Raw genomic sequence first — 22,658 nt, 5'->3', positions numbered from 1 at the left:
ACAAGGCAGGGCTGCTGCCTTGTGCTCGTGCACTACGCCCTTGCTCATTGCATTCGTGCCGCACGGGCGACGAGCTCCCTTGCTCGTCGTCGCATGCCCGCATTATACAACACCCCTTAAGGGTAACACGAAGCGTCCATTGCTTCGTGCGTGCAAGTTTTATGAACAAATCGCATAAAAATTTAAAATTTATATTTAAAATTAATGACAAATTAATAAATAATATTAATTTCATAATTTTAGGGCGAAAAAATCGAAAATTTATTATCCAATTGATTTCCGATTGTTATGGATTCAAGTCTAGGTCATAAAAATTTAAAATTTATCATAAATTTACAATTTTTATGATAGTTTTTAATCATAGGTTTCTAATTAAATTACAATTAATAATGAAAATCAAATTAATTCTAAATTATTCTAATTTTCAACAAATTAATCATAATTACAAATTAGATTGCATAATTAACAAGACTAGGCATTCAAACTTGTTAAACATATGCAGTAGGTCAATCAAAAATTCAAGATTTATCAACAAGAATCGCAAATATTTAATTTAACATCTTAAATTTACGAAATTTTGCATTCGAAAAACTAAAACCTTCGATAAGTCATAGTTAGGCTTCGAATTTGAGAATTCTGGGTTCGGCAGAAAAATACAATTTTTTGTCAAAATTTTAGAATGCCTTTTACATGCGGAATTGACACAAAAATCACTCAATTCGGATGAGTAACGAAGAAACTGCCGAAAAACTGCGTACGTATAATTAAATAAACGCAATTTGCAATTAATTAACAATTACGAAAATTAATCACCCCTTTTAATTCTTGCAAATTTGTAATATTTAACCATGTTCATGCAATTTAGATTATGAAAATAATAAGGGGCTCGTGATACCACTGTTAGGTTATGATACATATGACATTACATAGATCATGCGGAAACAACCATTAACCCAGGACAACATATTATTTACACATAATCTTATAGCATAATTTAGATGCATACTCTTTGTTGCGTGCCCTCCCTAGCTGCGCCCGAACCGAACAAGAACAAGTCTTTAGGACTCCAAGTGTCGTCCCTCCGTAGATAGTCCACAGCACGTCCGGATCCGCCTTAAGATTGACCAACTAGAATCGCCCTTAAGGTACTAGAAAATTTCGGCACTTTATGAGCAAGATGTGTGTTTTAATTTTCTCTCAAAAACTCACTTTTTGAATACTTTGAAACTTGTTATAAATTGTGAGCCCTAGCCTCATATTTATAGGGGTATGGAAAGGGAATCGAAATCCTATTCAGATACAAATTAATTAAACCTAGAATCCTACAAGAACTCTAATTTAATTAATTTATCAAATAGAATTAGGAATTTAATCATTAACCGAACTCTGCATGTTTTAGGAAACGTGCACGAACACAAACACTTGCACACACACGCACGGCTGCCACGATGGGCCCCATGCGTGCGCGCGAGCAGCAGCCCACACAGCGCCCGCGCGCGCTGCGCGCTGCGCGTGCTGTGCGCGCTGTGCGCGCTGCGCAGCCTGCTGGGCCTGGCCTTGCGCTGGGCCTGGCGTGGCTGTTTGTGCGGCGCGCTTGGCTTGTTGGGCGATGGCCTGGCTTCGTGCTGGGCCTCGTCCGGCAGGCCTCGTCCGATGCTTATTCGTACGATGCGCTTCCGATTAAATTTTCCGATTCCGGAATTCATTTCCGATACGAACAATATTTAACATTTCCGATTCCGGAATTAATTTCCGTTTCGAACAAATATTTAATATTTCCGTTTCCGGAATTATTTTCCGATTCCGGTAATATTTCCGATTCTGACAATATTTCCGTTTCCGGCAATATTTCCGATTCTGGTAATATTTCCATTTCCGATAATATTTTCCGATACGTACCATGTTTCCGTTTCCGGCAACATCTACGACTTGGATAATATTTATATTTCCGATACGATCCATATTTCCGTTTCCGGCAATATCATCGTTTCCGGAGTATTCATTTCTTGCTTGTGACGATCTTAGCTCCCACTGAAACCAAGATCTGTCGGTTCCGAATATTCATAGATGGAGTATTTAATGCCATTAAATACTTGATCCGTTTACGTACTATTTGTGTGACCCTACGGGTTCAGTCAAGAGTAAGCTGTGGATTAATATCATTAATTCCACTTGAACTGAAGCGGCCTCTAGCTAGGCATTCAGCTCACTTGATCTCACTGAATTATTAACTTGTTAATTAATACTGAACCGCATTTATTAGACTTAACATAGAATGCATACTTGGACCAAGGGCATTATTTCCTTCATATATGGCCTCTAACCATTTTAGGGAATTTGGGTTTCGTCATAGCTTTCTTACAAGTCACAAACTCATTAATCTACATGATAATAGTTTGACTGCAAGTTGTAGGTTTCTTCACTATCTAATAGAAGAATCTCATAGTTTCATTGAACAGAACTCTATGTTTCTTTACTATCTAATAGAAGAATCTCATAGTTCCAGTGACTTGAACTCTATGCCTACTTGGGTATAGAATATCAACAGGCACTTTGAGAGTCCTTTGAATATTCTATTCTCTTTGAAGCACTTGTAAAGTCTTCTAAGAGATGTCTATTCTTTAAAGCCACTTCTAAAGTCCTTAAAGAATACGTGTTCTGATTTTCTAAAGAACTTCGAAAAGCCTCCGGAATGTCCGTCTATGTTTGTTGTTCGCCTCGAAGACTTTCGAGGTCTATTTTCTCCCACTTGTCATTTTGGAAACGAATCTCCAAAAGGACATTATTTCGAGCAAACAAACATTATGTTCTCAAAAATTCGTGGTAGAAACAATACCCTTGTGTCTCATTTGAATAAATCACAATGAAACATATATCTAGACTTGGGCCTTAGTTTGTTGAATAACAAACACTAAGCTCCCACTGAGTTTAGCAACTCTTTAGATATATATAATTGAAAAGATATCCTGAAATTACTTTTCAATAGCTTTAACGTATTTGGTTTAGTTTGGTGGTAGTTGAGCATTTTGTTTTAGAAATTATAGGAAAAGTCTTTATGATTCATCATTAATCGAATCAAGTACTAATTGACTTCGATTATTCCAACTAAGATATGCCATATCTTATGGACCTAGATTGTGAAATTACAACACACAATCATTGATGATCATATTTGGTCTCAAGTAATCATCAACATGATCTAACCTAGATCTTTATGATTTCTTGCCAAGTGGATTTTATACTTCTGAATCTTTGAACTAGCCAAACAGATTCAACTTATATCACATTTGAGTAAATAAACCTATATTCACTCAAATCCATGTGAAATAATAAAGTCATAAAATCTTTCTTTTAGCTTTGAAGTCTATTGTCTAGGCGTTCTAACAATAGTTCATATCTTTTGTTACTTTCAACAAGTAAGACTAGTTGTCTTAAATTGATCTAGAAATCAATCAACTTTCAAAAGTCTATCAAAATAGAGCTTTTGAATGTTAACTTGTTGATATGGTCTAAGCAACAGTGCCAAAGATTAGTGGAACTCAAATCAAGGGGTTGATTTGAACCTAGTAAAGTTTTTATTGTTAAAGAGTTGTTTGTTTTAATCAAGCATATTGACTCATCCCGTAAATGACCATTTCATTCAAATAAACAAACAAACAAACATTGTTTTTGTTCTTCTGAATGTGAGTCTTTTTGTGTTTGAAGCAGAAATTTAGGTATGCTGATTATGGAACAAAATAGCCATTTAGTTCCAGCCTTGAAAGGACTTAAAACAAACTAGATGACCCTACAACTAATGTAGCATTGCCATGCTTCATTTCCCACTTGTAGGTCATTAGTGTAGCCTAGCTTCCATTGTTTGAGTTATTACCGAAGTAAGAACCTCAAGCGGTATATGATACCAAGGAAGTTTGATTGCTAGGTCACTTTTCTTTAAACATAAACTTATAGGTAGAAACGGAATCGTAAACTCCTTTAATTTGTTCCTTGTTTTCCTATTTCTTGTACCCTTTCTTATAGTCTTAAGAATTGAATTCTTTAGTGTTGACTTTTATACTTTGTTAGACATGTCCAATGTCACTCCAACAAGGTTCTTACCATTTAATTTATGTTGAATATTTTGCTTCAACTAGATGATCTTACCAGAAGCTTGTAAAGTTCTCTAAGCATCGATCTATTCGAATGTCTAGGGACTAGACTCATTCGAGAATTAAATGGACAAAGATATTAGGTTGTTAACCATTGGTAAGGCTGAGCGTTTAAACTCAATGCTTCATGTTTTCAAAACTACATTGTATTTTGATTTCACAAGCACCAATTGGTTCGCCATTCGATTTTGATGTTCGAAAACAACCATAAAAGTCGCTAAAAGAAACGTACATTTTAAATTGCTCATTTTCTCTCATTTCCGTGAATCGTTCTTGTATTCACTACCAATCGAGGAAATTTACTGTTACCTTTCTAAAAGGATTTACCGCAGTGCAAGATATTTAATTATAAACAATAATTAAAACATACATTGAAGCATGCAAAGTCTAAACATTTATCATGAATAATAACTTGAAAATTAAAGCAATCATGCAATTAAAACAAGTTATTAGCATTTTATTCGAATTTATTGTTCCGGCAGGTGTGAATAAAATGATTCCAAGATCCTAAAATCATTGAAGAACTAAGCACAGTTTGTCGACTTAATCCTAAAACATCTTAGGTAAGCAAAAGCCTTTTGCTAATAGTCTAGAAACTATTCTTGGTTGATAGGTACGTCTAAGAACTTATTAGGTAAACCTATCGATTTTGCCACGACATAAAAGGACTCCTTACTTATATCGTTGAGTTTCACCAAAACTAACATGTACTCAGAATTATTTGTGTACCTTGCCCCTTTAGGACCAATAAGTAACACCTCGCTGAGCGAAAACTATTACTAGATTGATGTAAAGGATATCCAAGCAAGTGTATATTTTGGCATGACACCTTTAAACTCAATTTTTAAGTTTGGAACTTAAGGCTCTTACTATGTTGGTTAGATTTTAAGTGAACTAAAATCCTTAATCATGAAACATAATCAAGCTTTGATCTCATGCATATTTAAGACATATTTAAAGCAATAAATAACTTAAAGCATGCATAAGATAAATGTGATCTAGTATGGCCCGACTTCATCTTGAAGCTTTAACTTCAAAGTCCGTCTTGAAAATCTCCGTGGGAGGCACCATTTTCTTCAAATAGGATAAGCTATAATTAAAACTAATTACAACTATTTGATGGTACGCAGACCATATTTGAATTGAAAAACAACTTTGGTACTTTAGACCAATTACATTCAAATTAATGGTACGCAGACCATATTTTCTATCCTATTTGGGCCATACTAGTCACTTCATAACCTGCAAAATAGTACATATACAATATATACCATTCACCCATTCATTATCATGAATGGCCCACATAGCTGGTTAGTAAAACACATTATGCATCACATAAACATTTGCAGCAATTAATCAAGGGCACCAATAATCTAACAATTATTCAGTCCTTATTAATTCTAATCAAGCTGTTTTAACCTTAAGGATTTGTAGACCTAATCAAGAGTATATGACTAAAAAGGGCTCCCACTTAAACCAATAAATTCATATGCTTTACTAATTTTAAACATAAAAATGTATTTCTAGTCTAACCGGAAACATACAAATTTAATTAAAATTTAAAGCTCATATAAATTTATAATTGAATCCAAAAAGTTTAATTTAATTTCAGTCGTATTTAAATTAATTCATGATTTTAATTTTAGTAAAATAATTAGAATAAATAAAATTTATTATAATTACAATATTCAAAATTAAAATCCAAGAAAATAATTTAAATTATTAATTTTAAAATTAATTAAAATTACGTAAACTGAAAATTTCAAATTAAAATTTCAAAACGATCTAATCGCAACGCAACAATCCCACGCAACGCACGCCCATGGGCCACACGCACACAGCCATCGCTGGCCATCGCAAGGCGCCAATCAAACACGCGAGCCAGTGCTTGCTACGCGCGCCAGCGCTCGATGCACGCGAGCCATCGCTCGCTGCTCTCGCTTGCCAGCGCTCGATCCATGCGAGCCATCGCTCGCTGCGCGCCTGCCTTTCCCGCACGCGAGCTTGCGCTCATCGCACGAGACACCAGTATGCGAGCTGGCGCTCGCTGCGCGCGAGCCATCGACGCTGTGCGTAGCGCTCGTGGCACGCGATCTTGCGCTCGCTGCGCGCGAGGCTCCGCATGCTTGCGCGAGGCAGTGCGCGTTGTGGCGCAGCACGCTTGCTGCCCACACGCGACTGCTCGTGCCTTGCTCTCGCCCCTGCCCACACGCCCATTGCTCACAGCCCACGACACAAGGCAGGGCTACTGCCTTGTGCTCGTGCACCATGCCCTTGCTCGCTGCATTCGTACCGCATGGGCGACGAGCTCCCTTGCTCGTCGTCGCATGCCCTCACTTTACAACACCCCTTAAGGGTTACACGTAGCGTCCATTGCTTTGTGCGTGCAAGTTATATGAGCGAGTCGCATAAAAATTAAAAATTTATATTCAAAATTAATGACAAATTAATAAATAATATTAATTTCATAATTTTAGGGCGAAAAATCGAAAATTTATTATTTAATTGATTTCCGATTAACATGGATTCAAGTCTAGGTCATAAAAATTTAAAATTTAACAAAAATTTACAATTTTTATGGTGGTTTTTAATCATAGGTATCTAATTAAATTATAACTAATTATGAAAATCAAATTAATTCTAAATTATTCCAATTTTCAACAAATTAATCATAATTACAAATTAGATTGCATAATTAACAAGGCTAGGCATTTAGACTTGTTAAACATATACAGTAGGTCAATCAAAAATTCAAGATTTATCAACAAGAATCGCAAATATTTAATTTAACATCTTAAATTTACGAAATTTTGCATTCGAAAAACTAAAACCTCCGAAAAGTCATAGTTAGGATTCGAATTTGAGAATTCTGGGTTCGGCCGAAAAATTCTGCTTTTGTCAAAATTTTAGAATGCCTTTTACATGCGGAATTGACACAAAAATCACTCGATTTGGATGAGTAACGAAGAAACTGCCGAAAAACTGCGTACGTATAATTAAATAAACGCAATTTGCAATTAATTAACAATTACGAAAATTAATCACCCCTTTTAATTCTTGCAAATTTGTAATATTTAACCATGTTCATGCAATTTAGATTATGAAAATAATAAGAGGTTCGTGATACCACTGTTAGGTAATGATACATATGACCATTCATAAATCATGTAGAAAAACCATAAAGCCAGGAAAGCATATTATTTACACATAATCATTTAGCATAGTTTAGATGCATACACTTTGTTGCGTGCCTTCCCTAGCTGCGCCCGAACCGAACAAGAACAAGTCTTTAGGACTCCAAATGTCGTCCCTCCGTAGATAGTCCACAGCACGTCCGGATCCGCCTTAAGCTTGACCAACTAGGATCGCCCTTAAGGTACTTAGAATTTTCGGCTATTGTAGGCAATTATATGACTGAATTTTTGCTCTCAAAAATCACTTTGAATACTTGAATCGTGTATGCAAATAATGACCCAAGGCCCTTATTTATAGAGGTATGGAAAAGGAATTGTAATCCTACTAGGATGTGGATTTGTTAATTAGAACTTTATTAGGACTCTAAAAAACAAAGCAAATCTAATAGGATTAGGATTTTAATCTTCGCACGAATCCTAATAGGATTAGGATTTCCCGCACACGCATCGTACAAGCCGTGCACCCGCGCAGGCCTTGCGGCCCACGACAAGCGCACAGCCCATGTGCGGTGCTGCGCGCGCGCGCCCTTGGCTGGGCCTGGCCTTGCGCTGGGCCTGGTCGAGGCGTGCATTGCTGCGTGCGGCTCGCTGGGCGATGGCCTGGCTTCGTGCTGGGCCTTCGTCTAGCGGGCCTCGTCCGATGCTAATTCGTACGATACGCTTCCGATTAAATTCCCGATTCCGGAATTCATTTCCGATACGAACAAAATTTAATATTTCCGATTCCGGAATTAATTTCCGTTTCGAACAAATATTTAATATTTCCGTTTCCGGAATTATTTTCCGATTCCGATAATATTTCCGATTCTGACAATATTTCCGTTTCCGGCAATATTTCCATTTCCGATTCCGGCAATATTTCCATTTCCGATACGTACCATGTTTCCGTTTCCGGCAACATCTACGACTTGGATAATATTTATATTTCCGATACGGTCCATATTTCCGTTTCCGGCAATATCATCGTTTCCGGAGTATTCATTTCTTGCCTGTGACGATCTCAGCTCCCACTAAAACCAAGATCCGTCGATTCCGAATATCCATAGATGGAGTATTTAATGCCATTAAATACTTGATCCGTTTACGTACTATTTGTGTGACCCTACGGGTTCAGTCAAGAGTAAGCTGTGGATTAATATCATTAATTCCACTTGAACTGAAGCGGCCTCTAGCTAGGCATTCAGCTCACTTGATCTCACTGAATTATTAACTTGTTAATTAATACTGAACCGCATTTATTAGACTTAACATAGAATGCATACTTGGACCAAGGGCATTATTTCCTTCAGTTTGGACAAGGCGACTTGATGAGGCGCCTTGGTGACGAGCAAGTCCCGATGGGGAGCAAGTCCATGAGGGAGTAAGTCCCGATGGGGAGCTTGCAAGTCTTGAGGGGAGCTTGCAAGTCCTGACAAGGAGTTTGGACAAGGCGACTTGATGAGGCGCCTTGGTGACGAGCAAGTCCCGATGGGGAGCAAGTCCATGAGGGAGTCAATCCCGTTGGGGAGCTTGCAAGTCCTGACAAGGAGTTTGGACAAGGCGGCTTGATGAGGCGCCTTGGTGACGAGCAAGTCCCGATGGGGAGCAAGTCCATGAGGGAGTAAGTCCCGTTGGGGAGCTTGCAAGTCTTGAGGGGAGCTTGCAAGTCCTGACAAGGAGTTTGGACAAGGCGGCTTGATGAGGCGCCTTGGTGACGAGCAAGTCCCGATGGGGAGCAAGTCCATGAGGGAGTAAGTCCTGTTGGGGAGCTTGCAAGTCCTGAGGGGAGCTTGCAAGTCCTGACAAGGAGTTTGGACAAGGCGGCTTGATGAGGCGCCTTGGTGACGAGCAAGTCCCGATGGGGAGCAAGTCCATGAGGGAGTAAGTCCCGTTAGGGAACTTGCAAGTCTTGAGGGGAGCTTGCAAGTCCTGACAAGGAGTTTGGACAAGGCGGCTTGATGAGGCGCCTTGGTGACGAGCAAGTCCCGATGGGGAGCAAGTTCAGGAGGGAGTAAGTCCCGTTGGGGAGCTTGCAAGTCTTGAGGGGAGCTTGCAAGTCCTGACAAGGAGTTTGGACAAGGCGGCTTGATGAGGCGCCTTGGTGACGAGCAAGTCCCGATGGGGAGCAAGTCCATGAGGGAGTCAGTCTCGTTGGGGAGCTTGCAAGTCTTGACAAGGAGTCTTCACAAGGCGTCTTGATGAGGACTCCTTGTCAAGGAGCTAGTCCTGATGGTTCTTTTTGGAGGGTTTGCCCCTATATTTGTAGGCGTTTAGTAAGCCGTTCGGTTTTATAGGTTTCGTGCAAGGGGTCCTAACGAGGAGTCCCGTCGAGGAGTCTTGATGGGGAGCTTGCAAGTCCTGATGGGGAGATTGCGAGTCCTGATGAGAATTCTTGGTGAGGCGCCTTGACGAGGAGTCTTGATGTGGCGCCTTGATGAGGATTCTTGATGAGGCGCCTTGACGAGGAGTCTTGATGAGGCGCCTTGACGAGGAGTCTTGATGAGGCGCCTTGATGAGAGGCCTTGATGAGAGGCTTTGATGAGGCGCTTTGACGAGGAGTCTAGATGAGGCGCCTTGATGAGAGGCCTTGATGAGAAGTCTTGATGAGGCTCCTTGACGAGGAGTCTTGATGAGGCGCCTTGACAAGAAGTCTTGATGAGGCGCCTTGATGAGAGGCCTTGATGAGGCGCCTTGACGAGAAGTCTTGATGAGGCGCCTTGAGGAGAGGCCTTGATGAGGCGCCTTGACGAGAAGTCGTGATGAGGCGCCTTGATGAGAGGCCTTGATGAGGCGCCTTGACGAGAAGTCTTGATGAGGCGCTTTGATGAGAGGCCTTGATGAGGCGCCTTGACGAGAAGTCTTGATGAGGCGCCTTGATGAGAGGCCTTGATGAGGCGCCTTGACGAGAAGTCTTGATGAGGCGCCTTGATGAGAGGCCTTGAAGACGAGAGGACTTGATGAGGCGCCTTGACGAGAAGTCTTGATGAGGTGCCTTAATGAGAGCAAGTCCTGATGGGGAGCTTGCAAGTCCTAAGGGGAGCTTGCAAGTCTTGCCTGGGAGCAAGGCGTCCTGCCTGTGAGCAAGGCGTCCCGCCTGTGAGCTAGGCGTCCCGCCTGTGAGCTAGGCGTCCCGCCTGTGAGCTTGGCGTCCCGCCTGTGAGCTAGGCGTCCTGCCTGTGAGCTAGGCATCCTGCCTGTGAGCTAGGCGTCCTGCCTGTGAGCTAGGCATCCTGTGGGCTTGCTGACGCGTCGAAGGGCTCTCCGGCTTCTTTCCTTAGATTGCAGTTCTACCATGATACTGTACCTCCCCACAGACGGCTCCAAATGTTGTGGGATCTTTTACGGTGATGACGTGTCACGCGTTCCTCGGAGGTATCAAGTATGAGCTGGCACGAACTTCTGGCAACCTGCAAAACAAGAATATTCTCGTAGGAATATTCCCTCCGATGCTTAAGTAAGTATAAGCTAGAGAGAGAAGTAATTTGTAGAGAGAAGGCAGAGCAAAGATAGTTTTAGGTTGGTGGGAACGAATTCATTGCCCCTTTTACCTTGGGAATTGGACTATATATAGAGCTAGGGTTTTTGGAAAGTGTCCAAAAACCCTAGTTATATGACTGGCTGATCTTTGAGATGAAGACATGTGTCCTTATCTGGTGCGTTTTGAAATAAAGGGTTTTAAGGTGCCTTTTTAGGACTGGGCCTGTCAAACAAGTTGGGTCTTCGTGCCATTTATGGAGGACATGTGTCAAGCTATCATTGGGACACGATGTCCAATTATTTTTTGCCACATCACTACTTATAACGATGTGATGGTGTCTACCTTGAAGAAACGTCTAGTTCCTAAAGGAGGGTTACTTGATGGTGAGGCTTTGTTTCATGTACGTTGTTGTGCGCATATTATTAATCTTATTGTGCAAAAAGGTTTGTCTTGCATTAGTGAAATATTGGACAAAATTCGTGCATTGACAAAGATGGTCCCTAAACCTTCTCATAGGGGTGATGAGTTCTATGATTGTGCGGAGAAGATTTTTCACTTAAATGGAAAAAGGAAATTGAACCTTGATATGCAAGTGCGTTGGAATTCCACTTATAAAATGCTTGGCACTTCCCTTTATTATAAAGATGTTTTTCTTTATTTGAGTTCGGATCGTGCACCATTTAAGGCATATACTCCTTCATAGGATGAGTGGGAAAAAGTTAGTGTGATTCACAACTTTTTGGAGTTATTTTATGAAGTTACTTGTATGTTTTCGGTCATGAAATATCCTACTGCTAACTTGTATTTCAAAGGTGCATGGATGGTGCATCGTCATTTGTTTGAAGCGGAAAATGGTCCTCATGTGTTTTTAAAGGAGATCGTTCAACCAATGCTTATAAAATTTGACAAGTATTGGTCCGAATACAACTTGTACTTGTCTTGTACAGCCATTCTTGATCCAAGGTATAAGGTCAAATTTGTTGAATATTGTTTTAGTAAGTTATTAGGTAGTGATGAGGCTTTAAGACGATTAAATTTGGTGTTAGCGACTATGAAGTCCTTGTTTATAGATTACAAATTACAATATGCTAGTAGTTCACTTACAATAGTCTCTCCTTCTCCTGCCACTACTTTAGGAAGTAAGAACTACTTTGATGATTATGACCATTTTGTCGGCACTAGTACAAGGTCTCAAGTAGGAAAGTCACCACTTGAGATGTACTTACATGATGATGCTCTTGATCTCAACTCAGAATTGGATGTTCTAGAGTTTTGGCATCAAAGTTCTGTGAGATATCCTGTGGTTTCAAAGATGGCACGGGATTTGTTAATTATTCCTGTGAGTACCGTAGCTTCGGAGTCCGCCTTTAGTTTTGGTGGAAAGACCGTTTCGGCATCTCGTAGTTCCTTGAAGTCCAAAACAATTCAAGCTTTAATTTGTTTGCAAGATTGACATCGTGGAGATTCTGTTGAAGATCAAGAGCAGTTTGATCTTGAGTTTGATGACGAGATAGTCAGAGAAGAAGAAGAAGAAGATGATGATGATGATGATGATGAAGATGATGATGTAGACCCCTTTTTCTAGGTATAATGATGCTTCTTAATTAGCTATTTTCAATTATGAGGTAGATCTCTTTAATTTGTCTATATGTTGCTGTTGTTTCACTGTTTTTTTCTTTCTCATTCCTTGAAGGGGCTGATGTTGATGCACGTGAGGGTGCTGCAGTTTGGATGGTCTGTTAAGTTGCTGCGGTTCGGATGGCTGGTTATGTACTAATTATGTTACTTGGACTCTCTTTGTTACACATTAATGATGTATTAATTATGTTACTTGGACTCTCTTTGTTATGATGTATTAATTATGTTACTTGGAATCATTTTTTAATTATCAGCTCATTAGTAATTAAGTAGTCATGTTTCTCTTCATGAGTTCAGGTGATGTGTTGGATCTGCAGAGTGATCTCCGGAATCTGTATGAATACAATGCAATGCTGAGAGATAAGTTGATTAGTGCTCAGGTTAGGCTTTCTGATTTGGAAAAACACACTTCATTTGCGAAGGGGAACTGAAAAGCTTAGGAGGGGACATGTATTATGGCATTCAATAATTAACTTACTGATGCATTTAGTATTCAAATGTATATTTCGTATTCAAGTATTTAGCATAATTCTTACTTCATTTCAGAGAGTAGTTGGTTGCCTCTAGGCTCACTGCAAGTCTACAATATCAAGCCCATTGTGTTGACCATGGTTATGATTCTGACCCGCTATAGACCCTATTAGCTTTTGGCTATAACCCTGACCCGACCCTGACCCGACCCGGATCCGCATATATTTTTATATGACCCGCAAATGCCTCAACCCGCTAGTGACCCGCCCTGACCCGCCCCAACCCGTCCAATAACCAGGCCTAATCACGATATGTCTTTGCGCACTTCTAAAGTTATACACTTATACGGTAGATTATGCAGGCTAAAAAACACTAGAGCAGTTGGATTTATACCAACTAGATATTTTACGGACCCCTCCTTTTTCTCACTGAGATCGGCAAATGAACCATTGGTGATTTTATTAAAGAATTAAAGAAAAGGTTCGTGTATGGAGTTTGTGCCGTAGTTTTCTATTTAAGCAAAATAAGTTCATTAATAGAAGTCAAACGGTGTCTAATTAAATACTGTACTTAACAAATTGTATTAAATTTGAGCCTTAGCTTAAATACGTACCAAACCGCTTACATTATTAGTAGAATAAAAGATATTTGCTTAAAATTAGAGAACGGTCAAGTTAATCACAACTCTGAACGTTCATTATATATGTTTTTTATTAAATTAATCACAACTCTGAACGTTCATTATATATGTTCTTTATTAAATTAATCACAACTCTGAACGTCTAACCCAGATTACATTTTAGGTTCTACATAGTATTTAACATCATTTGACGCGAAGATATACTACAGAATAACAAACTTTCTAAGTCGAAGTTTATAATATCCTTTAGAAAGTTTTTCGAAACAAAAATACAGTAATGAAACTAAGTATCATTATCATTTATCACTCTATATTACAAAAAAAAAAAATTAAGGGGAGCAAATTGTCGGCGCAGGAGCATCAGGATTAGTAATTAGAGTAATTAGTAGGACAGTGATAATGCGAAATTACCGGAGCTCAGATTTATACTACACACTTCCACTTCAATGAATTGACTTTCTGCCCCCACCAAACCTAACTAATTCTTTCCCTTTTTTTTTTTAATTTTCTTTAAACTTTGCTCTTTAATTCAAAACTCAAAGAAAACAAACTTCCCTCAAAAAAATCTCAACCTCTTCAGCCGGTAATCCTTAAATTCCGCCCTTTTTCACACGTATAAAACCCTCCCTTCTCATCAATCCCTTTTCTATTTCTCACTTCCATTATTCATTCCTCTTCTTAAAGCAACTCACAAAACGCGTCGTCTGACGTCCCTTCCACCATCATCTCATCTCATCTCATCTCATCCTCATCTCCTTTTAATCCTGCGCACAAGCTGGCTTGCAGAATCATGATATTTTGAACCCACCGATTCAGAACTCATTAATTATTACTCCCTCAGTCCCCAGATTAGCTACACTCTGAACTGTATATATATCGAGTGTCAATCAGTAGCACAAACTCATCGATCGTAATGGGAAAAGGAAGCAGAGATTGGTCGCAGATCTATGCAATCTACGGCATGGATGAATGGCAAACCTTCTTATTTCTATTCTTTCATGCTTTGATTTTTTCTCTCCTCTCTGTTCTCATTCTGCATTACTTCGGTCCCGTCACTGCTTCACTCTCTCTGCTTAAGGTATTCTCTCTCCTGCCACCGGGATCTGCGCGGTTCGCCGCCGGGTTAATGGGGTCAATTACGGCTTTGATCGCCGTCTGCCTCCTGTTCGCGGCGGCTAACTTTTTGTACTCGGCTGTGCCTCTCCGTTGGGAGATCTCTCAGCGTATGCTCTCCGCTGTTACTGACTGGTCTAATGTCAAAACTGCCCTTGACGTTGGCTGTGGCAGAGGTATACATGCTCACTCTTTAATGTTACCCCGCATAATTTTATTATAGAAAATGATACAGCCGTAATATTTACTAATGTTTATACTTAAGTTGTTAGAGCTGCTTAATGAAATCGGTAATTAATCCCATTTTTACTCAGTATGGAGTAAAGAAAATATTGTTTAAGTTACTGTATTTGTTTAAGTTAGGCTAAATTGTTGTTAAAATCAAATCACAAGTTTTTGTTTGTAACTAATTCGGAGTAGTCACGTTAATAATGTTGTTTGAACTATTATTGGCAGCCTAATAAATGGTGACTGATAGTTTAATACGGAGTACAAACTATGAAGTATTTAAGAAAAATACAAACTTTGATTTGTAACATTTGAAAATTTTAATAAAAGATATAGGAAATGATATAATAATATTGAAACGGAGTAAGTATGCAATACTGAAATAGGAGAATAAAGTTACGTGAATTGAATCGTAACTGTGTGACAAAAGGAGTTTAATTTAATGCACTGAAAAGCTCTTTACTTCACAACTGCGCAAAAGTTACTTAAAAAGTTTCTATTTTTACAGGTATTCTCCTAAACGCCGTCGCTTTACAGCTGAAGAAGCAAGGATCATCAGGCCGGGTAGTTGGGCTAGACCAAAAGCGGTCCATAACACTTAGAACGTTACGGACGGCTAGTCTAGAGGGTGTCCAAGAATACGTCACCTGTCGAGAAGGTGATGTAAGGAAGCTACCTTTTCGAGATGACTACTTCGACGTGGTGGTCTCAGGGGCGGCGATACGACGGGCAGGAGTAAGGGAGGAGAGGGAGAGGGTGGTGGGGGAGATGGTAAGGGTGTTGAAGCCAGGTGGAGTAGGGGTAGTGTGGGACCTACAACACGTGCCAGAGTACGTGAGGAGGTTGCAAGATTTGCGGATGGAAGAGATTCGGGTATCGGAACGCGTCACTGCGTATATGGTTAGCAGTCATATAGTGTCGTTTCGGAAGCCTTGTTATCAGCAGCAACAGCAGCTACAGCATATGGTGGGCCCGGTTTATTCTTATGCTGGAGAAGTCAGACTTGACTGGAGATGCCATAATTTGTGTTAACTTTGTTATATATATATAAAAAAAAAAAAAAAAACAGCTCTTTTTTTATTTTTCCATTCCGGGAATTTTGGGGAGGCGAAGCCAAGCCAAGATTTGTAGTAAGATAATTAATCAAGTACTCGTAATTAGGATGAGAAGAGAAATGGGGGGATTATGTAATACTATAATGCTCGGAACAAAATGGATTGTGAATATTGAAACTTGAAAGTATATATAAACTAGTACAAGTATGGAGTATTAATATTAGTCTACTACTCCGAACTAGTTAATCTTCCAACTAATTTCTATTTGAGCTAGATGATGTGCTTGTTTGATTGAATATAGGGATTAGTATTTTGAGGAGTAATCAGCTTTTGCCCATATGTAATTTCATTTCTCGTGATTTCATTTAGTTGAGCATGAGGATGTTCAATTATTTTGGTGAGTGAAATCCTCATCTAGAACTATGAAGCATTGTAAATTTTTTGCTGATGTAATGAAGTAAGTATCTATTTCGAACCAAAAAAAAAATCCTCCTCTTTTTTCTTTTTTTTTGTTGGTGAAAAAATCCTGCTTTTTTATAATTCCAACCAAATAACATTACTCAAGTATGTCTCTCACTTTTTGTACTTTCTATTGTCTACTTTCTCCGTTTCTTTTTGTTTGTTACGTTTGGACTTTTGCATGTTTATTAACGTATGCATTCAATGCTAAGTCTAATAAATACGGTTCAGTATTAATTGATTAAAACAAGTTAATAATTCAGTGAGATCAAGTGAGCTGAATGCCTAACTAGCTAGAGGCCGCTTCAGTTCAAGTGGAATTAATAATATTAATCCATAGCTTACTCTTGACTGAACCCGTAGGGTTACACAAATAGTACGTGAACGGATCAAATATTTAAGTGAATTAAATACTCTATTTATGAACATTCGAAAACGACGGATCTCGGTTCCAGTGGGAGCTGAAATAGTCAAAAGGCAAAATATAGAATGCTCCAGAAATGATGATATTGCCGGAAACGGAAATATGGATCATGACGGAAATATAAATATTATCCAAGTCATAGATGTTGCCGGAAACGGAAACATGGTACGTATCGGAAAATATTATCGGAAATAGAAATATTGTCGGAATCGAAAATATTTCCGTTCCGGAAACGGAAATATTGTCGGAATCGGAAATATTAAATATTTGTTCGAATCGGAAATAAATTCCGGAATCGGAAATATTAAATATTTGTTCGAATCGGAAATGAATTCCGGAATCGGAAAACGAATCGGAAGCGTGACGTACGAACGATCGACGAACGAGCTTGCAAGACGCAAGGCCCAGCGCCCAGCAAGCCCGCGCGCGCCGAGCAAGTCAGGCCGAGCATCAGCAGCGCCCTCGTGTGCCGCGTGCATGCTGCCAGCGCCCATGGGCCAGCGAGCAAACAAGCAGCACTCGTGGGCTTAATTGCTAGCCGCGGGCTGCGTAGCAGCGTGGGCTCAAGGGCCACGCATGCACTACCTTGGCCGGTTAGGATTACTTCGTTAGGAAGTAATTGCGTTTTCCTAATTCTACTCAAATTAGATAATGTAGTTAAATCTCAAATACTTAAGTATTTGATTAAACGTAAAATTCTAATGATATAATTTAACTAGAATCCTAATGGATTTAGTTATTGGAATCCTAGTAGGATTCTAACTCCATTATTTCCACCCTATAAATATGTGGTTCGTGATCACAATTTATAATGCAATTCAATATAAGTATTCACATACATTAAGTTCAAGAGAGAATTTAATAATTGCCTAAAATTAATAATAAGCTTTCCGAGTGCACATAAAACCTTAGATAATATTCTAGTTAATTGAATCTGAGGCGGATCCGAACGTGCTGTGGACTATCTACGGAGGGGCCAGCGACATTTGGAGTCCTAAACTTGGTCTTGTTCGGTTCGGGAGCAGCTAGGGAAGGCACACATCACATTGTATGTATCCTAATTATGCTAATTGACTATGTGGCAATTAATTTGGATTCCTAGCTTTATGGTTTTTCCGCATGAATTATATTGTTTATATTTTTCATAACCTAACAAACGGTGCATCACAAAACAACACATCAAGCATCTGAGAGTTAAACTACACCCCATTTCCAGCCTATTCTTCGCCACACCAAGAGGTACCACCTCCATCCTCCATCTTCCTTGCCAGCATGCTCCAACCAGCAACGCCAAGCGCCACATCCAACTCCACAACCGCCTCCTCCGCTGCTCCCCCACCTGCAATCCCCAACCCTCCACACGCAGCAACGACGACAGCAGAGTAGAGGAGCGAGGGTAATCGTTGGTGTTGCTCTATTATTCAACGACCACCGCCGTAGTCGCCTCCACCTTCATCTTCGTACCTGGATGCAATAAATCAAATGAGCAATTAACATGAATGCAATAAATCAAATGAGCAATTAACATGAATTCAATAAATAAAATGATCAATTAAACCCTAACAATCAAACAAAAGAATAAAAAATCAGCCAATAAATCGCACCATGGGAATTTGCTCATAGAGATCATGGGCAGATATAACTTGAGCATCGTGTCACCGATCTTTCACTCGTTCGCGTTCGCAGCCACCACAACGACAAACAACATGTCACCACCACAAGCCACTGCCGAGCTTCAGCGCTTCCATGTCAAGCGTCGAGTTTGAGGAGACAGAGGGAGGCAGAGGTTTCGTGGAAGGAGTGAACCGTCGCCGCATCTTCACCTTCGTAGCCACCTTCTTAGACACCTTCGTCACCTCCGCTGTAGCTTTGATGTCGTCGAAAATGGAGGAGAGAGAGAGAGGAGGTAGAGATATTTTGATTTTTGAGGAGAGAGACTGGATTACATTTTGAATTTGGGTGAAAAACTTACTTTTATACGACCCGGGAATTAAAACTTGTGATCCAGACCCGATTGTATTGACCCGCGAAATCAGAAGCCCAATCTAATTATAAGGTGGTCTTTTCTGTAAGACCGCCTTATACAAAAGTTTGTAATTGTTTAAAGGCTTAGGCCCTGTTCTTTTTTGCTTTATTTTAGTTTTAGGACTTATTTTCGCAGTTCAGTTCAGTTTAATTCAATTCAATTCAACTTAATAATAATAATAATAATAAATATTATTATTATATTTAGCTAATTGATTATTATTAATCACTATAATTTATTATTTATTATTATTTTTAAATTAATTACAGATTATTAATTATTATTAATTATTATTATTAATATTTATCATTTATTATAATTATTTAGTATTTAATTACAAATTATTATTATTTATTATTTATTAGTTAGTTATTTAGTTATTAATTATTTAGTTATTAATTAATATTTTTAATTACTATTTTGTAATTAATTAGAGATTATTAATTATTAATTATTAATTATTTAATTATTTAATTATTTAATTATTTAATTATTAATTATTAATGATTTATTATTTATTAGTTATTATTTGTTATTCATTATTTATTATTTATTATTTTTAATCAGCAGCATATTTGCTTACGGAGCATTTGCTATGGCTCCTTGCCAATATTATGGATGCATGTTTGGAGCATAGGCACAGCTTAAAAACGCTACGATGATGTATATTTAACTTTATTTTTTCGATTTTAAAGATTATTGTTGGCAGATGTTTAGGGGTGATTATGATCTTTCACCCGTGAACCACCCGAACCGGCCACCCGTTTCACCCGTGGATGATGGGTGGGCTGGATGTGGATGAAGAAAATTAGGGTGATGGATGGGTTGGATGATGAATGGAGTCTTGGCGGGTGGAGGCGGATTGAACTCCACCCGATCAACCTCCAATCCATTGCCACCCCTAAAATTGATAGTTTGAAAGTACAAATTTTAGACGAATTCAACAACTTTTGACATAACTTTATTTTGATATACATTAGTAATCCGTATATGTTCAATGTTAGTTTACCTATAATTCAAAAGTTAATACATAACGAATATTGAGCTATTGAAAGACGCATTAGTGATTATGATTGAAGCGTACATATACGTTAATATGATGTATGAAACAAACGATTGTCACTCTAAATCAACACATATGTAAAAAGTCAACTCTCTATGAAACTGACAAATTTTATGTAAATATTTAAACAAAATTTGAACATGATGTAACTAGGGAGTATATAAACAAAGATGACCACGACGACGATGAATAGTACGGAGTACTACGTACTACGGAGTACTATATAAGTATATATACAAGTATGATTGGAATCCCTAGTTATTAAAAGTATGATAGATAAATGAATTTAAATGGGTAGAACTTTGAAGTGGCAGAATGAGACAGAAGAATCAATCATAGAAATTAGCTTAATTGGATGCAAACTTCAAAACCTAGGAGCGTTTTCGCGACCGGTGAACATGTACCCATTAACACTCCATAAGTAAATTGAGCACAATTCCACATGATGTACGTATAATATTGGTAAATCTTTTATAAAAAAAAAATAAGGGTGATGGTAAATGTCGCAATTTGCATCAAAAAAAAGTGTCACAATTCTATGTGGCACATATTTAATGGTGCCACATAAGCGATGACTCATCAAATAAATTTGATTATCAATTCAATGTTTTTAATATATGTAAATAAGGTACAGAATAGTCAATAAAACAAGAAGGAAACAAATTTAATCATAGCTATTGTAAATATATTTGCATCCTTGTAAATTGAATTCTTATTCTAATTCGCTAGTATTTCTATCGATCTACTACATATAATTTAAATGTTGTATAAAAAAGCCACTATGAACACGTTTCATATGCTATACACGTGTATTTGATATCTTTACATAAGCTTATGATTCTGTTGAGTGGCAATTTTTCAAATATCTTTTACAATTCTTAGGCTTTCCTGCTTGTTTTATTAAGTGGGTTTTGGAGTGCATTCAAACTGTTTCATACTCTTTTAACATAAATGGTGAGCTCATTGTTCCTTTTAGGGGGTGAGGGGGAGGGTTAAGGCAAGGAAACCCGCTCTCGTCATATTTGTTTGTATTGTGCATGGAGTATTTAAGCAGATGTTTTAGGAATCTCAAGAATTGTCCTGGTTTTACTCATCACCCTACATGCAAAAAGCTTAATTTGAGTCACGTTTGTTTTGCTGATGATCGCTTTCTTTTTTCAAGAGGATATGTTCAATCAGTAAGACAAATTTATGAAAAGTTTCAACACTTTACAGCCGCTTCGGAGTTGAAAGCAAACCTTAGTAAAACTTCGGTCTATTTTGGAGGAGTTAAAGAGGAGGTTCAACGAGTTATTTTACATGAGTTTGCTTTTGCTAAGGGGGGATTACCTGTGAAGTTCTTGGGTGTTCCTTTGTCAACAAGGAAACTTACTGTAATGCAATGTCAACCTTTGGTGCAGAAAGCTCTCAACAAAATTAATTGTTGGTCTGCAAAGATGATAACCTACACTGGAAGAATACAACTGATTAAGTCAGTGTTAAGTAGTTTGCATACATATTGGTGTCAGCTTTTCATTTTGCCTAAAAAGGTTCTCAAGCTCATCCAATCTTCTTGTCGAACCTTTTATGGACTGGTAGCTCAGGTGTTTCCAAAAAGGTATTGGTAGCTTGGGATAGGTTATGCCTTCCTAAGGTTGTGGGTAGGTGGAACATTACGTGTATGCTCACGTGGAACCAGTCTACAATCTGCAAGTTATTGCATGTGGAATGTCATTAAAAAAAAGGATAGGATGTGGATTAGGTGGATCCATACCTATACGATTATCGTGTCGTACGATACGATTATTCGTTTCGCCTAGCTTACGAATTTACAAAATATGATATAGGATTCCGATCCAATGTCATATCGTATAATTATGTTTTCCGAACTTTTTCTCGAAAAGCTATTAAATGAATTTCCGATTCATTTAATCCGATGATCTGTTACATGCCAATGGTGTAACCTTACAGGTTCAGTCAAGAGTAAGCTGTGAGCCTAATTGAGATTAGAACTCACTGATCAAAAGTATTGCTCCAGCCAGCTGTTCCGATCACTTGATCTCACTGAACTAATTGTTCGTAATTAATCTGAACCTTTGGTATTGGACTAATGCACATTGGGTGAAGGGCATATTTCCTTCAGTCTCCCACTTGTCATTCAGACAAGTGTGCATTCACATTCCTTTGTCGCTTAGTGTTACTTGCTGAACATACGGTAAGATCCAAGCCATCCTTATTAGGTCCAGAAGTGTTTCTCGGATTACTGAGTTCAACTGTTAATATTTTACAGAAGGTTAAGCCTTAACCATTCTGAGCACGGCCATGCATTTTCACAGTATCTAACTCTCTGAGAGGCCTTGTTACACAACCACACCATATCCTATCAAAGATAGGAGGACAATCCAGTCTTGCAATCTATGAATACTCACTTTGATTCATAGTACGCCCAATAACTGCTTTTATAGTCTCCTTTTACGGTGCGACGTTTAGCGAGTATCAAAGCAAACTAATCTTCAAACGAGCAATCATAATGACTCATGTTTTGAGGAATGGTTCTAATCACCATTAATGAGAACTACTTATGACATGACTTTAGTCTCTTAAAGTGTTCTCATGGTCAATCCGATACAAGATCCAATAATTATCTATGCAAAAGATTTCTGACATAACATGTCCATCTAGTTCAAGAAACTGAACTAAAATCTACTTGCAATCTAATCTTCATTAGTCATTGGTCATCCATCCTTTCAATTACCGGGATTA

The 22,658-nt window shown here is 38.5% G+C and overlaps 2 protein-coding genes across 2 annotated transcripts; both read left to right on the top strand.

Moving 5' to 3' along the window:
* Window positions 1–11,052: 11,052 nt before the first annotated feature.
* LOC130472020 (zinc finger BED domain-containing protein RICESLEEPER 2-like) lies at window positions 11,053–12,868 on the top strand. Its single transcript, XM_056842424.1, has 4 exons — window positions 11,053–11,391; window positions 11,503–12,138; window positions 12,429–12,533; window positions 12,755–12,868. The coding sequence occupies exons 1-4, from the start codon at window positions 11,053–11,055 to the stop codon at window positions 12,866–12,868; spliced, it is 1,194 nt and encodes a 397-aa protein (XP_056698402.1).
* A 1,278-nt stretch (window positions 12,869–14,146) lies between these two features.
* Window positions 14,147–16,185, top strand: LOC110803532 (uncharacterized). The gene is made up of 2 exons (XM_022009051.2): window positions 14,147–14,837; window positions 15,398–16,185. The coding sequence occupies exons 1-2, from the start codon at window positions 14,462–14,464 to the stop codon at window positions 15,919–15,921; spliced, it is 900 nt and encodes a 299-aa protein (XP_021864743.1). The 5' UTR covers window positions 14,147–14,461; the 3' UTR covers window positions 15,922–16,185.
* The last annotated feature ends 6,473 nt before the right edge of the window (window positions 16,186–22,658 follow it).

Source organism: Spinacia oleracea, chromosome 4 (assembly GCF_020520425.1).
Source record: "Spinacia oleracea cultivar Varoflay chromosome 4, BTI_SOV_V1, whole genome shotgun sequence".
Classification (NCBI taxonomy): domain Eukaryota; kingdom Viridiplantae; phylum Streptophyta; class Magnoliopsida; order Caryophyllales; family Amaranthaceae; genus Spinacia; species Spinacia oleracea.
The sequence above is the reverse complement of the archived record's forward strand: the minus strand, read 5'-3'. Positions and strand labels throughout refer to the sequence as shown.

Coding starts and splice junctions, on each gene's coding strand:
- LOC110803532 (XM_022009051.2), top strand. CDS start 14,462: ATGGGAAAAGGAAGCAGAGATTGGTCGCAGATCTATGCAATCTACGGC. Junction 14,838..15,397: donor TGACGTTGGCTGTGGCAGAG/GTATACATGCTC, acceptor CTATTTTTACAG/GTATTCTCCTAAACGCCGTC.
- LOC130472020 (XM_056842424.1), top strand. CDS start 11,053: ATGGAGGACATGTGTCAAGCTATCATTGGGACACGATGTCCAATTATT. Junction 11,392..11,502: donor AATTGAACCTTGATATGCAA/GTGCGTTGGAAT, acceptor ACTCCTTCATAG/GATGAGTGGGAAAAAGTTAG. Junction 12,139..12,428: donor GGGATTTGTTAATTATTCCT/GTGAGTACCGTA, acceptor ATTATGAGGTAG/ATCTCTTTAATTTGTCTATA.